The following is a 22,401-nucleotide window of genomic DNA, read 5'->3' on the forward strand; positions in this document are numbered from 1 at the left end:
GCGCCCGCCACCACCACCGGCTATTTTTTTTTTTTTTTTTTTTTTGTATTTTTAGTAGAGATGGGGTTTCACTGTGTTAGCCAGGATGATCTCGATCTCCTGACCTCGTGATTCGCCTGCCTGGACCTCCCAAAGTGCTGGGATTACAGGTGTGAGCCACTGCCCTTGGCCGAAAGAAATAATCTATAAAGAGATTTATATGTATCTATCCAGAAAATGTTGGGAAATGATAAAAACAGGTATTGTCAAAATTAAATGAGCCTATTTGAGTTCAAAAGAGATTGAGCTTAAATAGAGAACCGTCCACACCTATTTTTGTAAAACTGCCAAAAATTCTGAAGAGAAGATTCTGAAAGATTTCCTGAATGAATATTTTGAAAGAAAAAGTAAAACACAAAAGAGTGAGACTGCTTTTAAATTTTCATTTATGGAGGCTACAAGATAAAAAGATAAAAAAGTCTTTCAAAATTCTCGGAGAGCATTATTTTCATTCAGTATTTTCAATCCAGTTTTCCAGCCAATCTATGAATCAGGTGAGAAGTAACTAAGCAGCCATAATACATGGAATCAAATACTCTACCTGTATAAATACTCTCCTGGGAAAATGTTTGAGAAAATGCTATAGCAAAATGAAGAAATAGACAAGAAATAGACCAAGAATCCTAGGAGCTGATCCAACTTAGAAAAGTAGTGATGTGATTTCCTCAAATGAAATCCATGCAGAAGGTCTTAGAAAACACAAATATAGTTTTGATCAGAAGACAGAACTCTAGGATGGCCACTGTGCTGTGGGGTGCAGTGAAGTATGGGGACGTATTGCAAAGACGACACCATAGGATTCAGAGTGGGAGGAAGAAAATAAATATTTGAAAAAGCACTTAAAGGCAGAAGAAAACAAGTATGGAATTAAGGAAAAACAAAAGGTGAACCAAAAAATAATATAAGGGTATTATTCAGATGTATGGATATACAGTCATGCACCACATAACGACATTTTGACCAATGTCAGACTGCATGCAGAATCGTGATCCCATAGGATTATAATGAAGCTGAAAAATTCCTATTGCCTAGTAATGTCATACCCATGGTAACATCATAGGGCAATAGTTTGCTCATGTGCTTATTGTGATGCTGGTATAAACAGACCTACAGCATCGCCAGTCATATAAAAGTATACCACATACAATTATGTACAGTACATAATACTTGGATAATGATAATAAATGTTACTGGTTTATATATTTACTATGCTATACTTTAAATTTTTATTTTAGACTGCATGCCTTCTAGTTATATTTGTAAAAGTTAGCTGTAAAACATCCTCAGGCAGGTCCTTCAGGAGGTATTCCAGAAGGCATTGTTATTGTAGGAGATGACAGCTCCACACATGTTATTGCCCTGAAGACTTTTCATGGGACAAGATGTGGAGGTGGAAGATGATGATAGTGATAATCCTGATTCTGTGTAGGCACAGGCTAATGTGTGTGCTTGTGTCTTAATTTTTAACAAAATAAAATTTAAAATGTGAAAAAAGTGTAAACATAGACAAAAGCTTATAGAATAAAGATATAAAGAAAATATTTTGTAAGCTGTAAAACATGCTTTAAGCATTGTTACAGAAGAGTCAAAAAGTTAAAAAAATTTGAAAGTTAATAAAGTAAAAGAGTTACAGTAAGCTAAGGATGATTCATTATTGAAGAAAGAATTTTTTTTTTTAATTTAGTGTAACCTGAGGGTACAGTGTTTAAAAATTCTACAGTAGTGTACAGTAATGTCCTAGGCCTTCACATTCACTCACCACTCACTCACTGACTCACTCAATACTGCAAGCTCCATTCGTAGTAAGTGCTCTATATAGGCGAGCCATTTGTTTTTACCTTTAGCAAACATAGTTAGTTTTACTATATCATTTCTATGTTTAGATATGTTTAGACATACATATACCATGGTGTTACAAGTGCCTACAGTATCCAATACTGTACATGCTGTATAGGTTTGCAGGTTAGGAGCCACAGGCTATACCACATAGCCTCGGTGTGCAGTAGGCTATTGCATCTAGGTTTGTGTAAGTACACTTTATGATGGTCATACAATAACTGTATCGCCTAACGATGTAGTTCTCAAAACTTTTCCCTGCTGTTAAGCAACACGCGGATCTAGTCATAACAGTAAGAAAAACGTGAACATTTAAAAATGATTGCTCAGCTGGGTGCTGTGACTCACTCCTGTAATCTCAGCAATTTGGGAAGCCAAGGTGGGCGGATCACTGAAGGTCAGGAGTTTGAGACCAGCCTGGATAACATAGCGAAACTGCATCTCCACTAAAAATACAAAAATGAGCCAGGTGTGGTGGCGCATGCCTCTAATGCCAGCTACTTGGGAGGCTGAAGTAAGAGAATCGGTTGAACCCAGGAGGCAGAGATTGCAATGAGCCGAGATTGAGGCCACCACACTCCAGCCTAGGTGACAGGGTGAGACTCTGTCTCAAAATAAACAAACAAATTAATTAATTAATTAATAAAAAAATAAAATAAAAATTATTGCTTTAAGGAAGCATAACTCAGTATAAGGGAGGTAGGACTAAAGAATGCTATGAAGAATATTAAAGTGCTATCCTAACCATTTGATTTTTTTTAATTCATAAGCAAATTTTACTTTAAAAAATAATTCAAAGTAAAGGATTAGAGATATGAAATAAATTAAGACTTTTATGGAAGAGAATTTTTTAAACAAGACAAAATAAAAAGGCTTAAAGAAAAGGCTGATTTATTTAGTACCCACACTTACTCATTTTCATCTTCAAATAGGTTTTGAAAATATACAATGTGCCAAGCACTGTCTGAGGACTCTGGATTCTGCAACAAATAAAATGGAACAGAACCTTTGGTCTCATGGAGTTTACATTCTAGCAGAATGGAACGTTATAAACCAGAAATACGATAAACTAGTAAATTACATGCTATTTTGGAAGAAAGGAGCAGTTAGAGAAGAATGCAGCAAAGGGCAATCAGAAGTGAGAGAAAAGGTAACAAAAGAGGCTGGACTGAAAACTCCCCTAATAGAATATTCACTTCTCTGTTCTGGGGCAGAATGGATTAGTGGTGGGGAGAGGCAAGAACAAATTCTCAAGGCAACTCTCTCCCCTTGAGAATAAAAGAAACACATGGAATGGATACGTAGTATTAATCTCCTAATTAGAACATTTTTTCTTAAATATATATATATATAAAATATACATATTTATTTGTTTGTGGTCGCATATAATTATAGAAATATATAAAACATAATCTGGAAAGAAACATATTAAATGATTTCAGTCATCTCTAAGAAGGGAACTAAGACAGTATTGGCAACCAAGGGAAACTTTTCATTTATCCAAAATATTTGGATTTTTATATTGAAGACATAATTATATATTACCTAAGTAATTATAAGTGAAATTAAATCCACATAAAAACTTTGAAATCCATTTTAATTAAATGTCTCTAATGATTAGAGTCAAAATTATAAATGCAAGTTTGTGGTTATATATCAATTACCACAGTAGCAGCTTCGTACAGAGTCTTTAAAAAAAAAATGCCAGTTACATTCTAAATCCCTACAGCAGTATTTCAGGGAAATGCTTTGTCAATATTACCTTTCCTTTGTCAAATCCATGAAATAGCAGTTGACTTCTTAAAATAAATCTCAAGCTATCAAATGTTTCTCCTAGGTACTGTTGCTCCTAGCTTCCTTCTGGGAGGGGAGAGTCTTTATTTTCTCTCTTGTTCTTTTCCTATCCAAAAAGACTTCCTCCCTAAGACTAATTCCAGACAATTCGTCTTTACAGTTTGTTTTTTGAAACCGTTTTATTCTAGTTATGTTCACTCACCACACACATAACACACACACACACACACAGATGCAGGCACACACACAGACACACACACACAGACAGCATGCACAAGGTACTTCCCCACCTCTATGTTTTGCTTTGTTTTGTTTTGTTTTTGTTTTCCAAATGAAAAAAAAAAAAAAAAAAAAAACAGGGAATTTGCTCTGACTCTAGCCTGGAGTGTGTTGTTGGATAACAAACTTAATAAAAACATTCGGTTACCAATAAAATCAAAATTTGAAAGTAAAATTTTCTTGGAATAGCAGATGTTACCTTTTCTTTAGTCAGAAAAAGGTCAGGGCACCCCTAGAGTCACAAGAGTAATTATTCAAAATCCAGGATGTGGCCTGATCTCTGTGAATTTGAGTGTGCATTTTTGCCAAAGGGAATTTTATCAATTCTTTTGCTTAAATGTCATGTCCTCCATATTGCCTTTATTGGCTTAACTGAGCCAGAAATTATCCCTCCTTCACTGAATTCTTACAGGCCATAGGTTATGTCACAAATATTGTTCTCATTCACTGGTTTTCAATGTTGATATGTAATACTTACAAGTCGTAATTCTCTTTACTAGCCTGGAAACTTCAGGACTAAGGGCAGTGATCGTGTCATATGACACATTTTATGTTGAATTAGAAAAACAACACAACTATGTTGCTTTGCTATAATTTCTAGAGTTCTTCTAGAACTCAGTTTCATACAGGGTGGATCATTTGAAATTCAATTCAAGAACATTTTTTTCCTTATATTCTCAACATATCTCGATCAGTTTAACTTACCAAAAGGTCACTGAGCATGATTTCAGGTATATTTTTCTAGTCACAATTTCAAAATGATTACATAAAATCAATGCAGAAAAAGTTGATCAAGAATTGAGATTATCTTCTAAATTTTATGCGGTAAAATACTTCCTAGAATAAGCACAAAGCATGTTTAAAATAAAAACACTATATACGTTTTATTTTAATTTATGTGTATTACCAGAAAAAAATACTGCAAATATACTGGGAAAAAGTAATTTCACCAATCAGAAATAAGCAATACTGACAGAAATTACCATTATACTTGGGATTTTTTAAGTTATATATTTACAAAGGAAAAGATATAGCAATAGTACTAATGAAATGCATTTTTATAAATCTTCAAATCAATAAGATTCAGGACATAAAAGCATGATATTTTGAAGCACCAATCTCTAGAGTCTCCAGACTTAAAAACAGATGTACACAGAATATTGCAATGAAGTCATTCTAAATTTATTTTTATAAATAGTATTGAACCAGCAGAGTAGGGACTCATTCAGATTATGGTAGATATTCATGCTTGTATAACTACAGATGTTTATGTTAATATCCCCTTTAAATGGAAGGCTTTCTATCTTAAGTATATTCAAGACAGATTGGGCCTTTTTATTCCTGTGGTGCAAGAAGCCCCACCTCTGCCTGACATTCCTTTATGGAGAGAGAAAATGGCATAGAACAAAGGAGAAAATTAAACAATAAAGCAGAAAAAAGAGTTTATAATTGAAAGTGGTAAGGAGAGGTAAATATAGCACTAGGAATGGTGTCATTCAATTTCACTCTACTGAAAATTAAGCTATACCTCAAGGTTTTTATAGAATTATATTCTTTTTAAAAAGTAAGAGAGAGAAGAGGTTACAAGATGCAATCACTGATGTTAACATTATTCTTAAGATTAATACTCAGTTTATACTTAAAGCTAATATTCTAGGTTACCCACTCTCTCACCCTTCTCTCCTTTTCTCCCCCTTCCTCCATCCTTTTTTCCTACCTTTCTTCTATCTGTATGCCTAAACTATTATGGGCAAACATTAACAGTTTCCCAGGAAACAAAAGGGTTCAGACAGCCTCTAAATTACAGAAGTTATTTCCTGTGGCAATAAGAGCACACACGTTCCTTTAATCAAGCATAACAAAATCCCTAGAGACTGTGCTTTGTACAAAAAGGCTAGGTATTTTCAACATGTAAAGAAAATGGTTCAAAAATGTAAGTGAAAAATATAAGCCAACAATGCCAACCTTGGTGCTCATATACAGAAGAATTTTTAAAAAGAGTTAAACGTCTGAATTTGTTTCAGTCTCATATTTTCCAATGAAAAGATTAAAGATTGTCCTATAATTCTAATTAAATGAGTCATATTTTACCTTTTACAGAGTGATGAGATGATTATTTTTTCTCTAGAAAAGTCTAATACAGTGCTCCTTTGGAAAAATAAACAGAGAATTTTAGTTAGGTGATGTGGGTCCTATCTCTGACATTGCCACCAAAATTAGTGGAGCCTTAATAAGTAAAGATCATTCCTTGGCTTCATTCGCTTCCTCTTCAGAGCAATAGAAATGTCTGCTGCAATGAGGCTGGACTGAATCCTCTTTGAAAACTACAGTGTGGCCACACCACAGTACCAGAAATAACACAGACTTGGCTTTATTCTGTGTTGCCTCGTAACCAGTTGCATCAGCCTACACTGGTCTGTTTCATTGTTCATCTTTATCACACTTGAGATCTCCCACTTCAAAGATATAATTGAGCATTCAACTAATGAATTATGCTGAATTATGAAATTACAACCTCCAATTCTATAACTTAATATATTCTGCCTCTATTCTAACCTCTTTCTATTTAGTTCCAAAGACTTAGCCCTTTTCTGATTTAAAAATCTATCCTTCAGCTATTGCTATTAAAACTCTTCTTTGTCATCTTAATTTAGGTAGTTTGCCGTATGTCTTCTGTATCCCTCTTGTGTCTTTCTAAGCATTTCCAAATCTGTTGATGTCTTTTCTCCAGACTATAAACAAGCTCACATCTCCTTCTGAAACAGATCCCTTGGCAAGACTCACAAAAGGGTTAGCTCGTCTACTCAGCCTGCAGCTCTCAAACCCTCATGGGAGGGTGAGCACACAGGTGAGAGGGTGCAGGGATCAGGACGAATGCTTCTGAGTGCTGGCAGGAGTAGAACTCTGTGTGGCCCTGCGGCAGCAGCAAGGGGGGTATCCATGACCCTTGGAGCTCCAGGGAGCACGTATTACAGTTTGCTCCTTTAGCTTCACTGTCCATGGATGGCTTAAGTGTTTAAAAGCTCAGTGGAGGAGGTGGGGGAGTCAGGGTGACAGCCTTTTGCAGTTGCCCTCTTAGTACCTGAGTTCTTGATGGTATCCAGGAAGAATAAGGTTGCATGAATGAATTGAAGGGTGGTGAATGTGGATAATTATATTGATTAGTGGGAGTGGCTCTCAGCAGGATGGGGAACTGGAGAGGGGATGAAGTGGGAACATAGTCTTCCCCTGGAGTTTGGCCATCCCTGACTGAAATTTTCTCCAAAGTTCCACTGTCCAAGCAGTCCCTCTGAAGTCAACCTGCTTCTCTCTGATGTCCAGCTCCTTCTTCTCCTCTCTCCTTTTCTGCCTCTCTGCCACTCTGCCAGTGGAGCATGGAAAGCTTGATGTATTAGTCCATTTTCATGCTGATCATAAGGACATAACTGAGACTAGGCAATTTACAAAATAAAGAGTTTTAATAGACTTACAGTTGTATGTGGCTGAGGAGGCCTCACAATCATGGCAAAGGAGCAAGTCATGTCTTACATAGATTGCAGCAGGCAAAGAAAGAGAGCTTGTGCAGGGAAATTCCCCTTTTAAAACCATCAGATCTCATGGGACTTATTCACTGTCACAAGAACAGCATGGGAAAGACCTGCCCCCAGATTCGATTACCTCCCACCATGTCCCTCCCACAACATGTGGGAATTCAAGATGTGATTTGGGTGAGGACACAGACAAACCGTGTGATTCCATCCCCAATCTCACCCAAATCTCATGTCCTCAGATTTCAAAACCAATCATGTCTTCCCAAGAGTCCCCGCAAAGTCTTAACTCACTTCAGCATTAGCGCAAAAGTCCACAGTCTAAAGTCTCATAAGTGACAAGGCATGCCCCTTCTGTGCAGGACCCTATAAAATCAAAAGCAAGTTAGTTACTTCCTAGATACAATGGGGGTATAGGCATTGGGTAAATATAGCCTTTCCAAATGAAAGAAATTGGACAAAACAAAAGGGCTAGAGGCCCCATACAAGTCCAAATGCAGCAGGGCAATCAAATCTTAAAGCTCCAAAATGATCTCCTTTGACTCCATGTCTCACATCCAGGTCATGCTGATGTAAGGGGTGGGCTCCCATGGCCTTGAGCAGCTCCACACTGTGGCGTTGTGGGTATAGCCCCACTCCAGGCTGCTTTCATGGGCTGGCATTCAGTGTCTGTGGCTTTTCCAGGTGCACAGTGCAAGCTGTCGGTGGATCTACTATCCTGAGGTCTGGAAGATGGTGGCCCTCTTCTCATAGCTCCACTAGGTGATGCCTCAGTAGGGACTCTGTGTGGGGGCTCCCACCTCACGTTTCCCTTCTGCACTGCCCTAGTAGAGGTTCTCCATGAGGGCCCTGCACCTGCAGCAAACTTCTGTCTCAGCATCCAAGCATTTCCATACATTCTCTGAAATCTGAGTGGAGGTTCCCAAACATCAGTTATTGACTTGTGTGCACCCCCATGCTTAACACCACATGGAAGTTGCCAAGCCTTATGGCTTCCACCCTCTGAAACAACAGCTCGAACTGCACTTTGACCCATTTTAGTAATGGCTGGAGTGGCTGGGATGCAGGGCACCAAGGCCCTAGGCTACACACAGTGAAGGGATCCTGGGCTGGCCCACAAAACCATTTTTTCTTCTTAAACCTCCAGACCTGTGATGGGAGGGTCTGTCACAAAGGTCTCTGACATGCCCCAAAGACATTTTCCCCATTATCTTGGTGATTAGCATTTGACTTCCCATTACTTATGCAAATTTCTGCAGCCAGCTTGAATTTCTCCTCAGAAAATGGGAGTTTCTTTTCTATGGCATCATCAGGCTGCAAACTTTCTGAACTTCTATGCTGTCTCCATTTTAAAACTGAATGCACGTGGGAATTCAAGATGAGATTTGGGTGGGGACACATCCAAACCATATCACTTGATAAAATGCACATTCTGAGTCAGTGAGTATGTGGTAAAAGACAGTGTTTGTAGTTCTGATAAGCTTCCAGGTTGATGATTTTCCTCCTGGTTAAAGGACCACACATTGAATAGTTAGGTCCATGATGGGGAAAGACTTCTCCTCATCTGCATGCCCCGGTTGGTTATAGGTTTGCTGTGTTTTCCGTAGCTCAGTCTTTAGGGTGTGAGCTGGGGCCTGGCACAGCTGGAGCCCATAGGCCAGAGATCTCTGTAAGTCACCAGGTTTATTTACCCCAACAGGATGAAACATCAAAGTGTGCTTCTCAACAATAAAAAAATATTGGAAAACCCTTCCCCAGAATTCTCGCCATCCAATCTCATCTATTTCCAGGTCTTATACTCCCACTTGTATATTCATTAAATGGATATCTCATAGGCATCACATTCACTATATATATCAAGAACTTAACTCACAATATTTGTCTACAAGACTATTTCTTTTCTTGTATATTCTATTTTTGTCATGACACTATCATTCTCCAAGTTACTAAAGGAATAAATACAATTATCTTACACTACTCTTTCTTTTTCTCACATCCAATCAATGGACAAGTTTTTTTTTTTTGTTGTTGTTGTTGTTTTTTTCTTTTGGTCATTTCTCATTGTGTTTCCTTCTCTCTATTTTTGAAATCTGCTGTAGTACTGATCACGTACTATGCTCTTTGAAGCCAGTTTTGCCCCTCCCCAACAATCAACACATTTTCTTCACAGTTATCCATATTATTTCTCTTTTTTTCATTTGTGTTGTCAAATTCTTGGCATGCTTTTTCTTTTAATTTTTAATTTTAATCTTGTGGGTACATAGCAGGTGTCTATATTTATGGTATACATGAGATCTTTTGATATACGCATGTGATGTGTAATAATCACATCATGTATAATGGGGTATCCACCCCTCAACTATTTCCATATTACTTCTTTAGTGATATTTCTGACATGATCTGACCATGCTCCTTTCCTACCTGTCACTGTCCTTTTTGCTTCAGTGAAGGTCTGAGTTCCACAAGGCAGAATGCATCTGGAGCCTCTGGACATCCTTTAGAGATGCTTCCAAGAAGTTCAGCATGCCACTTCTATTTACAATTTCTTGGCCAAAACTTGGCCACAGAAGCACATAAGCCTGCCAGGAAAACTGCAAAATCTTTAACATCTTGGAAGTGCCTTTAAAGAGAAGGCTCTTCTTTCTGATGGCTAAAAAGAAGCCAGAATGAATGAAAGCAGAGCATCTATCTTCTATCTCAAAGAAGCAATCCCACATTAAGGGTGGCAAAACAGCAAGAGAGAAGGACTGGCAACCCTCTATTCCAGCCTTGAGCTGTTCAATTGCTTTTCTTTTCTTTTCTTTTCTTTCTTTTACTCTTAAGAGGAAGAAAAATCTTTCTTAAACCAATGTTATTGCGCATTTTCTGTCACTCACAAATGAACCTAATCTGTACTAAAACAACAATAAGAGGCTGGTCTGTTCATCCCTTGTTTACTTTCTTGTCATTCAAAAGCCCTCTCTTCTACTATACAATGAATTTTAGAAACAAAGATAGATATCTGGCATTAAGGTTACTAATATATGTACTTTTTTGAGATGGAGTCTTGCTCTGTTACCCAGGCTGGAGTGCAGTGGCACGATCTCGGCTCACCGCAACATCCACCTCCCAGTCCAAGCAATTCTTCTGCCTCAGCCTCCCTAGTAGCTGGAATTACAGGTGTGCCCCACAAAACCTGGCTAATTTTTGTATTTTTAGTAGAGATGGGGTTTCGTCATGTTGATCAGGCTGGCTGGTCTTGAAGCCCTGACCTCTAATGATCCACCCACCTCAGTCTCCCAAAGTGCTGAGATTACAGGAGTGAGCCAGTGCACCCGACCAAGGTTACTAATATTTAACTAAATAAGAAATTATAGCTTTAATGCTAAGTATGTATTTTCTGCTAAAGAGAGATCATCAGATTTTGACTATATTAGTTTTAAAAAATTGTAGTTGGATAGAACAGTTCTACACTTTACATTTTAAAAGTAACATATTAAATATAATCACTCAGTCTACAGAAAGATCACTCAGTTCTTCAAAGAGAGAACCAAGATCTAATCCTGAGTCTTATTTCTCCAAATTTCTTCTTATCTTCACATGGCACACAAGTGAATGAGGAGAGGCAATAGAATTCAAGGACAGTTAATTTAGAAAACATCTGAAATAAATGAGATATTTCTTATAAAGGCATATATCTCATCCTTTTACTACTATGTTTTTAAATTTAATTATGATTTTTCTCTAGGAATTTGAATTTTTTTCATATCAATTAAGCGTAATCTTTGATGTGAGATTGTATTTATGATAACTATACATATACCCACAGGGAATGATATGCATTCGCCCTTTTGAAACAGAGCAAAATTTTATGTTCACAGTTATCACTTAGGGGGAAATATTTAGGCTACACATGAAACCTAATTCTCCACTATAGTCTCAGGAGGCACCAGCAAAGGTCCGCAGCAGTCAATGACTTTGATGATTCTCACCCTATTTAAGATTTGCAGCAAGAGATATCCTAAATTTCAGAGATTTAAGGGGAAAAATATTTTAGAATCTTTTCAAGTGTTTTAAGGTCTTTACAAAGAAACAGCATAAAGCAGAAGGAAGATTTCTAATAGTTCTATCTTTATAATCCTCTGCTGCTTCTATTCTTACCAATAAATAAAACAGGAGGCAAGTTAAGGACACAGAGGTCCATTTATTTGTGCTAGACAGTAGGATATACAAAAAAAGAAAAGTCTCTTGGTACTTTAATAGACTAAATGTAAGTCACTTCTTATAAAGGAATGATTTAATAACTGGTGGAAAATATTTAGTACATATTAGATTGTTTTGTTATTAATAAGGAGGTAATTTATAAAGACAGATTTTCTCTAAGTTCCTGGGATTAGGATTTCATTACACACTTCCATCTTCATCACTTATCAGAAATGTAATCACTTGTTTATAAAATCAAGAAAACTTATATCTCTCTTTTTTATTGGATGTTTGTCTCGTTTAACCTACTAATAATTTAGTTTCTGTCTTTAAACTTCTGATAAGTAGAACAAACTGATTTTAAATGACGGAAATTAACAAAAACATGTGTATGTTGACATCAATTGGACAAGTGAATACAGAATAGCTTATTAAAATATGTTCTTCCCTTATAATCAAGTGCGGACAATGAAAAATTTTGTAACAGAAAAATTATTATTTGAATAAACATTTGCTAATATTTTATAATTCTCTTGAAGAGTCATACAGATTTTCCTCAGCAGCTAGTCCTAACACAACAATACAGCATGGATTCATTTGAAAAGAAAACTTGAGGGCCCATGTGGAAATATCTCCATGAAGTTCACCATATTCTCCATTCCACATGGAAACTGGCCTGTGGCAACAATGCTTTTCCTGCCCATTCTAATTCCATCCTCTTTTCTGCCCATTCAAATTCCATCACCTGCTTAAGATTCGTTTAATATTTTCTCCTTCTTTTTAAAGAATTTATACTCCTTTCCATTCCAGAAACAAAAAGTTTTTTTCTCAATATTTATTATTATTATTTTGGGTAGTTATTCATAATTATATTTTCAGTTATTGTCAGCAAAGAATCATCACTCAACTACCTTTTATAGAGACTCATAGGATTAACACATAAATGTATGTAAACAAAGAGATTAAAAGACAAATACAAATGTTCTGTGATACCAATGATTCTCTATCTATCTAGAGAATTAGAAACTGAGATTCTGATCCCAGAACTCTGCTAGGTGTAAAACTAGAAATTCAAATATGATACCTTGAGAACATGCATCATTTATTTGATTAATATTTAGTGTTGTCATTTAGTTATGCTTTCTCTTTTCAGTGCAAATGTCTTTTTTAAACTAGATGATTACATCATACATTGATTTAAAGATATGTCTTCTATATGAAATAGCAATTTTCTACAGCTATTATGGTATGAAGCATTATTTTAGTTGAAAATATTTAAGAAAAACCATCACACATGAAAGCTGACTACTGATGAAATAGTAGAGTGGGGAATTGTTTCCAAATAAGAACAAGTAAGGCATAGGTGAGTAAGAAAATGAAAATTTTTAAGATATTTTTTCTAGACATTTTTCTGTGAAAAGGAGAGATAAGAGGCAAGTGGGGATATATATTACCACAGACACATAAAATTGGGAATAAAGAAAAATAAGCTACACCAAATTCCTCTTCGAATGTTCACCTGAATGTTAGTAGCACAGAATGACAGCATAGTAATTTTGGCTATGCCTGGAGTTATTTATCTGAAATTGTTAATTTGCTTTTGAAAAGAAGAAATAGTGCTTCATACCAGAAATTAGTAAGCCCTTTTAGCATGCTAGACACTCTTTCAAGCCCTGCAGATAGAACTGGGAGTGTGTTTTGGTCCCTGCCCTCAAAAACTTCACAGTTTGAGCTAGATGGAGAACTCAGACAGTGGCAACAGTCCTGGGAAATGTGGCATTGGCACACAGAGGAAACATCCTCATTTAGACTTCAGGGAGACCAGAGGCTTCTTAGAGAATGTGAAATGAGTTAAACAGGAATTAGCCAGGCAAAGAGATGGGATTCACATTTTTCTCCCAGTCATTCAATGGAGGACATTTGGATAGTCATTTCATTGAGACTCAAATCACTTAACTTCTTGCAGGCTTCCACCTAAAGTATTAGAAGACCAATCTGACACACTCCCCCCACCAGCCACAGAGAAGGCAAGCATTATTTGCTGGTGATTTCCTCACACCCTACTGCTCTAGTAATTACATCTATTTTCTTTTCATTAGTAGTATTTTACTCGTTGCCACAATTAGCTGCCAATTATATATATTTTTTAATTTTTTAGTAACATTACTGTGAGATTGTTGTACATATTTCCTAACTCCTAAACTGGAGAACATCCAGAGCTAATATCAAGACCAACTGTTGAAATTTTGCTTTGTAACTAAAGGTTAACTTTAAGAAGGAATGTAAACTTTTTACATGTATTTGACATCAAAATCAAAGTCAGCAGAGTCTAAACCTAGTCAATAGTGTATAGAAAAACAAATGACATAGAAATGAAAATATATCCAAGATTATTTTTAAAGATATTTGAATAAAATTATGACATGACATTAGTAAGAGCAGCAGTGTCTACAGAGAAAGTCCAGTGGCTTCTTGAAACCATATGCATTTATGGAAAAATATACTGCTAAAGTTCTCTAATACTTTTAAGACTAGCTTATTTTACAGACTGTTTTACTTGTTTATTATAAAAAGCTGTAAAGTCCTAGTAAAATTCAAAATAAATGAATACTTTTTTATGGTTTTATTTCTATGCCATGACCCAAAATTATAAGTTATATGGCCCTAGTCAAAGAAGCATCATAAAAGCATAGCAACCATTATAACAAGGGGTGGTATCATCCCAAGGTGGGTGGGCAGAAGATTTTTTCTTGGGGGGATAAAGAGTCTTATTATTTTTATTTTTAAATAAATATATAGAGAGAATACATAAGAAAATACACGATATATCTATGGTATTACAATTTCATGGAAGTCAGTTACAAAAAAATGTCTATGAAAGGTGCCTTAAGAGGTAATAATGAAAAAAGTTGAGAAGTATACATTACATCACACAATACAAATGCTTTACACAATACAAATTCAGTTTTCCAGGGGTCAAAGAATCAAACCCTTCTCTTTTCCACTAGATGCTGCCAACTGTATCTGTTTTACAGCCTCTTCTTGTTTTCAAAGAAGACTGTTTGATCCTATAAACTTTATGAGATCTTAAACACAATACTTCCTTTTTACTCCACATGATAACACAGACAACTAAATAGAATTCAAATCTAAAATCCTAGAAAGATGTGACAGACAGGAGATGTTATCTCAGTGCTTAAGTATTATTTGTTGAGCATGCATGGCATTGAAATGAACATTATGGAGGTAAAACAAAGGCCAGAAATGATTCTATCTCCATGGGAGTTAAAATTTAGATACAGAGAGAAAACTTGCATGAAAATCTAAAACGCAAATTGGAAACGGGTATCACAGGTTCTCCTCTCCACAGTGATACAGTGTTAAAAGTTGGGGTTTTGTTTCCCCAGTACTTAACACACTGCTTTGCATATAGCCATTGCTCCCTACATTATTATAGAAGTTATAGAGATTATCAGGTAGAATGCCATAGGCTCTCTGAAACGAGAATCCAAACTTCATGCATGGAGTGCCTGCATGGAAAACATTATCACTTAAAACCATGGCTCAAATATAGGCACAATTTTTATGAATAGGAAGGTCATCACACATGGAGAAAAACCCCAAAGAACACAGAAACAAATATTTGTGGAGGTACATATAGGAAAAAGTAGTTGACTTTGTCTAGGAGAAAACAGAAGACATTTTAGTTTTTGCTAATTAAAAACAATAAATATTTTCCTTCTGCGTAAACAAGTCCTTATCACAGGGAATTTTAAAGTTTACGGGATGACAACCTGTTGAAGGTGTTGTTCAGAGATTCTAAAATTTAGTTAGGATATTGGATGGACCAGTTACCTCCATTGTAAGCCCAATCATTCTGTGTTGGCAATGGTTGTATAATATTATCAGAAATATATCAGGGTTTGTCCATAATTCCTAATTGGTTATGGCAAATGTTTGTATGCACTCATGGAGAATTCTTCATTGCTTACATCGGAAATCCTTCCAATCAGTAAGCTTTTTCCAGAGACCTTTAAATTTTATGCTATTCCTAATTGTACCACTGAGGTGATTGCTTCTGTGCATTGTGTTGCCTGCAAGGTACTCGTAATACTTTCTCCTAAAAGCATCTCTAGTAAAGAAAACACTTCAGAAATACGCTATGATGGAGCTGTATTGTTTTACGACTGTTTTCCCTTTTGATAACATCTCAGGATTTAAAACTCCATTTATTGAAAATGTGTGTTGTTGTCATGCAGTTGTTAGAATAGCTTCATTGACTGTCACTGAACAGCTCATTCCATTTATACACTGTGTTTGTTGCTAAACAGTTAGTTCTGTCTTGGAATTTCTGCCTTCACTCCAGAACCAGTTCTCTGGAGGAGTCAATTGTCTCTCTTGGTCATTTCCCCAAGCAAAATAAAGCCACAGGATATACCATCCGCCTAATAAAAAAACAAAAAACTAAAACTCAAAAAATAAAAACATCGTATTTCCACATATACATGTGCATACACATGAATTTGAGGTGGGTGGATCACGAGGTCAGGAGATAGAGACCATCCTGGCTAACATAGTGAAATCCTGTCGCTACCAGAGATACAAAAAATTTAGCTGGACATGGTGGTACGTTCCTGTAGTCCCAGCTACTCAGGAGGCTGAGGCAGGAGAATCGCTTGAACTTGGGACGCAGAAGTTGCAGTGAGCCGAGATTGCGCCACTGCACTCCAGCCTGGGCAACAGAGCGAGACTCTGTCTCAAACAAACAAAAAACCCCTGTAAGTACTGTTAATGCAAGTATATAAATAATCCTACAGAAAATGGTAGGAGACAAGTTTGGTGGGAAAATTAAGGAGGCTTTACTAGATATGTTTCAGGATATAAGGAAAAGTAGATGATGTACCTTTTCCAAAATAATTCCCTGAAAATGTCCTGAGAAAACTTGGGTAAAGTATGTTATCTGTAAATATGGACCAGTTTATTAGATTAGCTAAAATTAGAGAAATGCTAATATTAAGGTTCTCTTGATAAGTGATAGAAAGATATTAATATATGCTATTAATAAGAACTGGTCCTTGAGATAAACAGCATAAAACTATGATAAATCTGCAACTTCTTCATTTGGTTCTGATAAGTCTCATCAATACAGCTGAGCTCAGGGATCTCTGAGTACTTCTTCTTGTCCTGCTCCAAGTGTTCTATCCTCATCATTGACAAATATATTTTCCATTCTTTCTTTTCACCACAGTATACTCACCTTTATAACCTTTTGTAAATCCATGCTCTGGCAATTAAATCTATGCAAATATCTGAATTCCCAGCTGATGGCAAGAAACCTAGCTTTTCTGCAAGCATCTTAACCTCAAAATACCCCAAACCAAATTCAATGTCTTCTTTTCTTCCAACTGTGCAAATCCTCTACTATATTTCACTATTTCTTTTAAGAAACTACATTTTGAAGAAATATTCTCACATAGTTTCCAAATTCTACAACAATCAGAATAAACTTTTATTCTAGTAGTTGTGTCATTGTTTCTTTACATAGCTCTTATATCGTTACTATCACCAATCCTATGACTAATTGTAATTTTGAGGTAAATACTACCTCTTAAGGGAAAGAACTGGTAGGGATATTTTGAGTCAAGTTATAAAATTATTCCTGTAATGATGACTTCTCAGTTACAATTAAATTACTTGCTTCTAAATTTTAGCCATATTCCATTGTGAAGCAATGTTGTGACTCCTCCATATTTTTGTAGTTTTATTCATGTAGCTAGCTCAATAGTTGCTGCTAGTAGAATACAGTTTTGAATCATTAACTGTAATTTCAACTAATTTTGACAGCCACCATTTCCCAATCACATACTATGTATCTGTACCATTCCTTTTGCATAGAATATTCCCTTTATATATCATTTTGCCCCTTGAACAAATATCTTACAAGGCCCACCACAAATACCAAGGCTTCTTGATGGTTTCGCTTCCTTATATTCCCTAAAATATTGCTATCTGTAATTGTTTCTTTTGTTGTTTGACCCTTTTCAGTTTATTCTAGACTCTAAGTTGCTAAATGGAAAAGGTAATATTTGTTCAATCATCCATAGCTACATTGTGCTTAGCACAAAAATTTGTGCACAGAATTTCGTGAATAAATCTTGTTGAATTGCTTAATCTTATACAGTAAACACATAATTGCTGATTGGCCTGCCTCAGTACACAGTTGTGTGTTTAAGGGAAGAAAAACCATATAGAAGAGGAAATATTTTTCAAGATGTTCTTTCAATTGGCAACACAAATTGCTCGAGGTATGGACTGGACTATGATTCTTCCATACATGGGACAATTTATTGTTATTTTCAGAGAGAAAGGGAAGAATCACGTTATATATATCAAAGATTCTTTAAAAACTATATAGAATCTTGCTACACCTGCATGTAGTAAATCATAACAATTGTAAAAGTTTATTCCTAGAAATACAGCTTTCTTCAGTATCTTACATAGAAAAATAGAGACAACATTAAAAATTATTCCTCTCATCCTCCAAAAACATACCAACAGCAAAACCAGTAAGTTCCATGCTAAAATAGTTTACTAAGGCTTTGAAGTAAACCAAGAAAATATTACATTTTTTATTGTTATGATATCTGAAATTCACACATTCAGATTTTGATACAATGTGCCCTAATTTATTCAAGTAGAAATCCTGCGTTGATATCAACATGTAAAGATGAAAATTTAAATGATATGGCAAGAAAGTAATCAACTTAAATGAAATATTTTTGGCTGTTTCCCTGCTTTTGGAAGTTGTTCTGCAAGCTCTTCATAATGATCACTTATCTGCATTTCAAAGAAAGCTGAACACTGATGTTTTGTTCTTTATTTTATTAATATGATAACTAAAATCCAAAAGTCATAGAAGAATTATTTCATAAAATAGCAATATCCAAACCAAGTATGAAAGTTTTAAAAACTTTTTTTGTAAATATTTTGTAAATATTTTTCTGCTGCTTTTGCCTTAATAATGTTTATTTACTAAAGTATGGATGATATTTTAGTGCTTTTAAAAACATAAAAGCACTAAAGTATCATCTGTAGGTTTATAAAAATATGCTAGAAATACTAAAAATTTGTATATTATGATAACATTGCACTGATCAAATTGTGTACTAGTAGGCAGCAGAAACTCTCATACATTACTGATGTAACTGTAAAAACATACAACTACTTTGGAATAATGGCAGTATCTACTAAAGTTAAATACACCCATGTCTATGTTATGCTTAGCAATTCCCCTTCTAGAGAAAGTCTTGGACCTTAACTTCATGATCCCAAAATGCATACATGTATTCACCACAAAAGATGTTCTAAGATATTCACAGCAGTACTAACAAACCCTAAGAAATACCCAAATACTCATCAACAGGACAATAGGTAAGTTAATTATGATGTATTCATATAATGGCATATGATACAGCAATGAGAATGAATAAGCTACTGTTACATGCAACAATATGGATAAATCACATAAACATAACACTTATAAAAATAAAGCAGACTCAGAGTAATTATATAAAATTCTAAAATGGAAAAAAAACACATTTATTATATAAGTCAGGAGAGTGATTACCTTTGACCAAGGTAGTGCCTTGGAAAGGATTATGGTGGAGGAAGAGGGTGGGGTGGGTGCTTCTGTGACAGTCACACTTCTACTTGTTGAACTGTAGTCTCTTCACTTAGGTGTGTTCCCTTTGCAAAACTTTTTCTAGAGGGAAATGTATTATTTGTGCATTTTTCTCTGTGTATATTGTATCTCAAAAATATGTTTTTAAAAAATCTTCAAAGCCTATGAAATAAAAAGTCTGTACCAGTAAATTATCTACTTATAAATATCTGCGGTTTCTGGTTGTTGTTGCCTCCAAATTGCCCTGGTAAGCTGTTTTCAAATTTAAAAATATGTTAGGAATTAATGCCATTACTTTCTTTTGTCTTTATCTTTTTTCTTGTTTCCTCTGTGCTCAACACATCAGGGTTAGAATTAGAGAATAAAGAATCATTTCCATGAAGACATTTATTTTACAAAATATTTCCAGTAGAGGGAGCTTTCTTTTTTTTCCACAGGAAATTCTGTTTTGGCTGTCATCACTAAAAGTGAAAATGCTTAATTTTTAACATATAATTAAAGTTCTTCAGAGAGTGATAACTTACTCTCATCTAAGACTAGTCATGGATAGATAAAAATTTATTTGATTTATGAAAGGAGAAAGAAAAACTTGATGAAGAATATAAGTTAAGAAGTAAAACTTTTGTATGTTATATGTCTTTTCAAAGAATTACGTTTTTGCGCTACTCATAAAAATTATTTCTAACTACAATTATTTAAGATTAATGAAGATAAATTCTTATAATCACAGTCATCCATTTGAAATACTTTTCATAGCTTTTAACACAGTTGGACAAAAATCAGAGAATCTAGTGATGCAAATTATTTATCTCAGAACATGTTTTAACAAATATCATAGTGAATTGCCATTATACAAATTTAACCTCATTGACCAAAACATTTTGGTTTCTGACTTTAGCTTCCTAAATCTAAGTATCTATCAACTAAGCTAATCTGATTTCTTTGAAAAAATGCATTTTACCATCTAAGCCATGAAGAAATATATTACAGGGAAATTATCAATTTATATTTTAACATGAAGTTCGTACTCCTTTACATAAAAATTTCATAAATATAAAAGCTCCATATACTTTGCTTTAATTATTATAAATAAAATTTCTGACAATAATAAAGTTACAAAAATTTACTAGATCATATAAAAATGATTTTCATTGAAAATATTTTGGTTAAAAATAGTTGAATTTCTTATTTTGGGAAAAAATCAATAATTTCAGAAATAATAACCATCAAAATCAGTTTCTATTCTATATAAGCAAATCAAAATAATTTAAGTTTCTATAAGGTAGTTTGAGATACACTACTGGTTTTTTTAAGGTAGCCCAAAGATGAAAAATTGACATAACAATAAAGAATATTTACATACTCCTAATAGAAATCAGTATACATATAACTTGGTTACTCTAGTTATTTGACTTCAATCCTCCTTTGAAAACCTTGCAAGCCATAAAAATGGAAATCCTATGGTAATTAATTGTAATAGTAAAATAAAATTTATATTGGTGGGTTAAAATTCTATGTGAGCAGTACCTTACCTTTACACATTCATTAAGAACGGGGTAAAATTATCTGATCCTTTGCCTAGTTCTCTTATACTCTTTAAATTATTTTTTAAGCCTGCCAAATATGACAGGATCATGATAAGAAAATGACGTGTTATAGAACAATTTCATAGTTTAATGGCTTTGTTACAATATTACTTTCATCAAGAAGATTATTCCTGACATAGAACATATCTAATAATCTATTTATGATTTTGCTTTCATGTATTACCTGAACTAGGTCATTAGAAAATAGTACTTGCAAGGCCCTTATTTTGATTCATTTAACTTAACCTTTGAATATACCAACAATGTTTGGAGTTTCTCTCATCAGTAAACGACTGTCTTCTATATTTCTGCATTTAAAAAAGTAATGTCTCATTTCTAAATAGTAAATGTTTTGTAACTTTCAAAAAGAGAGTAACACCCAAATTATATAATTCACTTAGAAAAGGGGAACTTTAAAAGCAATTTGAGAAGGAAAACGTAGGCTTTTGAAATAATTTGTATTTTTTTTTTCTCAGCTGCAAATAATTCAAGATGCCGGTTGCTAAAATGCACGAATTAATGAAAAAACAAATGAGTAGGTCTCAGTAGATAGACAGCTAGATAATTTAGATAGACAGCAATGCTATTAAATTGATTGTTTCAACAAGTCAATATAGAATTGCAAATTTCCCGGTTTCATCAATAACAAGTGGTTGTAACGTAATACACAGGCTTAATGAGTTCTCCAACTGTTAAATCCAAGCGGACTCACCTGAGTAACAGTGCTGCTTCCCAGAAGTAAAATCCCGAAACTAATGTCCGAAAGTGTCTCACGTGGGCCATGATACGGAGAGATATTCACGATCCTGAAAATAGTCTTATCCAAGGCATGGGGAACCAGAAAGACAGAATGAAAATGTGCAATCTAACCCCGCATGGTGTTGGTGTAGACTGATGCTTGGGAAGCTTCAGCACCTTAGACAGCTCCCTGCAGTATGCGGACCCCTTCTCAGCATTGAGCAGAAGGGGAGAGTCACAGGGTTATAAATGTGCAGGTGATTTTTAGAGTGAAATTACAAAAATGAGTGAGATGAAATGTCTGAAGTGCCTAGGTGCTGGGCAACAATTCTCTAAAGCTCCAGCAGCAAAGGAAGAGTGTTCGTCCTTCCCTGACTGAGACCCAGGATTGGAGGAAGAAGAGCAGCAACAGCGGGAAAGAGGATGCCTCTCCACCTGCTCCAAGCGCCGCCCGCTGGAATCCCGCTCTCCACCTTGGGCTAAAACCCGAGATCTGGAGCGCGGCAAAGGGAAGGGGGGGTGGGGCCGGACGACCCGTCCTGCTGGCCAATCACGACCGCACAGCAGGACGGAGTGACAGGCCACTTACGACGGTAGGCGGGGCTTAGCATTTCACCCTTTAACAAAACCCAAACAAACCAAAAGGCGACTGGAGCGAGGTGGGCGGAAAAAGCCACAGGGAAAAGTCAGCGATTTTGTGAATTAGGTAGTATAACCCCGCGGGAGGGACCCTCTAGTA

The 22,401-nt window shown here is 35.4% G+C and overlaps 1 protein-coding gene across 2 annotated transcripts in view; it reads right to left on the reverse strand.

The window, feature by feature from the left end:
* GLRA3 (glycine receptor alpha 3) overlaps window positions 1-22,059 on the reverse strand; it is a 175,472-nt gene extending 153,413 nt beyond the window's left edge. For both annotated transcript variants that reach the window (XM_025386061.1, XM_025386060.1), the window contains exon 1: window positions 21,637-22,059. In XM_025386061.1, the coding sequence (XP_025241846.1) occupies window positions 21,637-21,707 (71 nt within the window). In that variant the 5' untranslated portion in view covers window positions 21,708-22,059. The remainder of the gene's footprint in view (window positions 1-21,636) is intronic.
* Window positions 22,060-22,401: the final 342 nt, after the last annotated feature.

This window comes from Theropithecus gelada, chromosome 5 (assembly GCF_003255815.1).
Source record: "Theropithecus gelada isolate Dixy chromosome 5, Tgel_1.0, whole genome shotgun sequence".
NCBI lineage: Eukaryota > Metazoa > Chordata > Mammalia > Primates > Cercopithecidae > Theropithecus > Theropithecus gelada.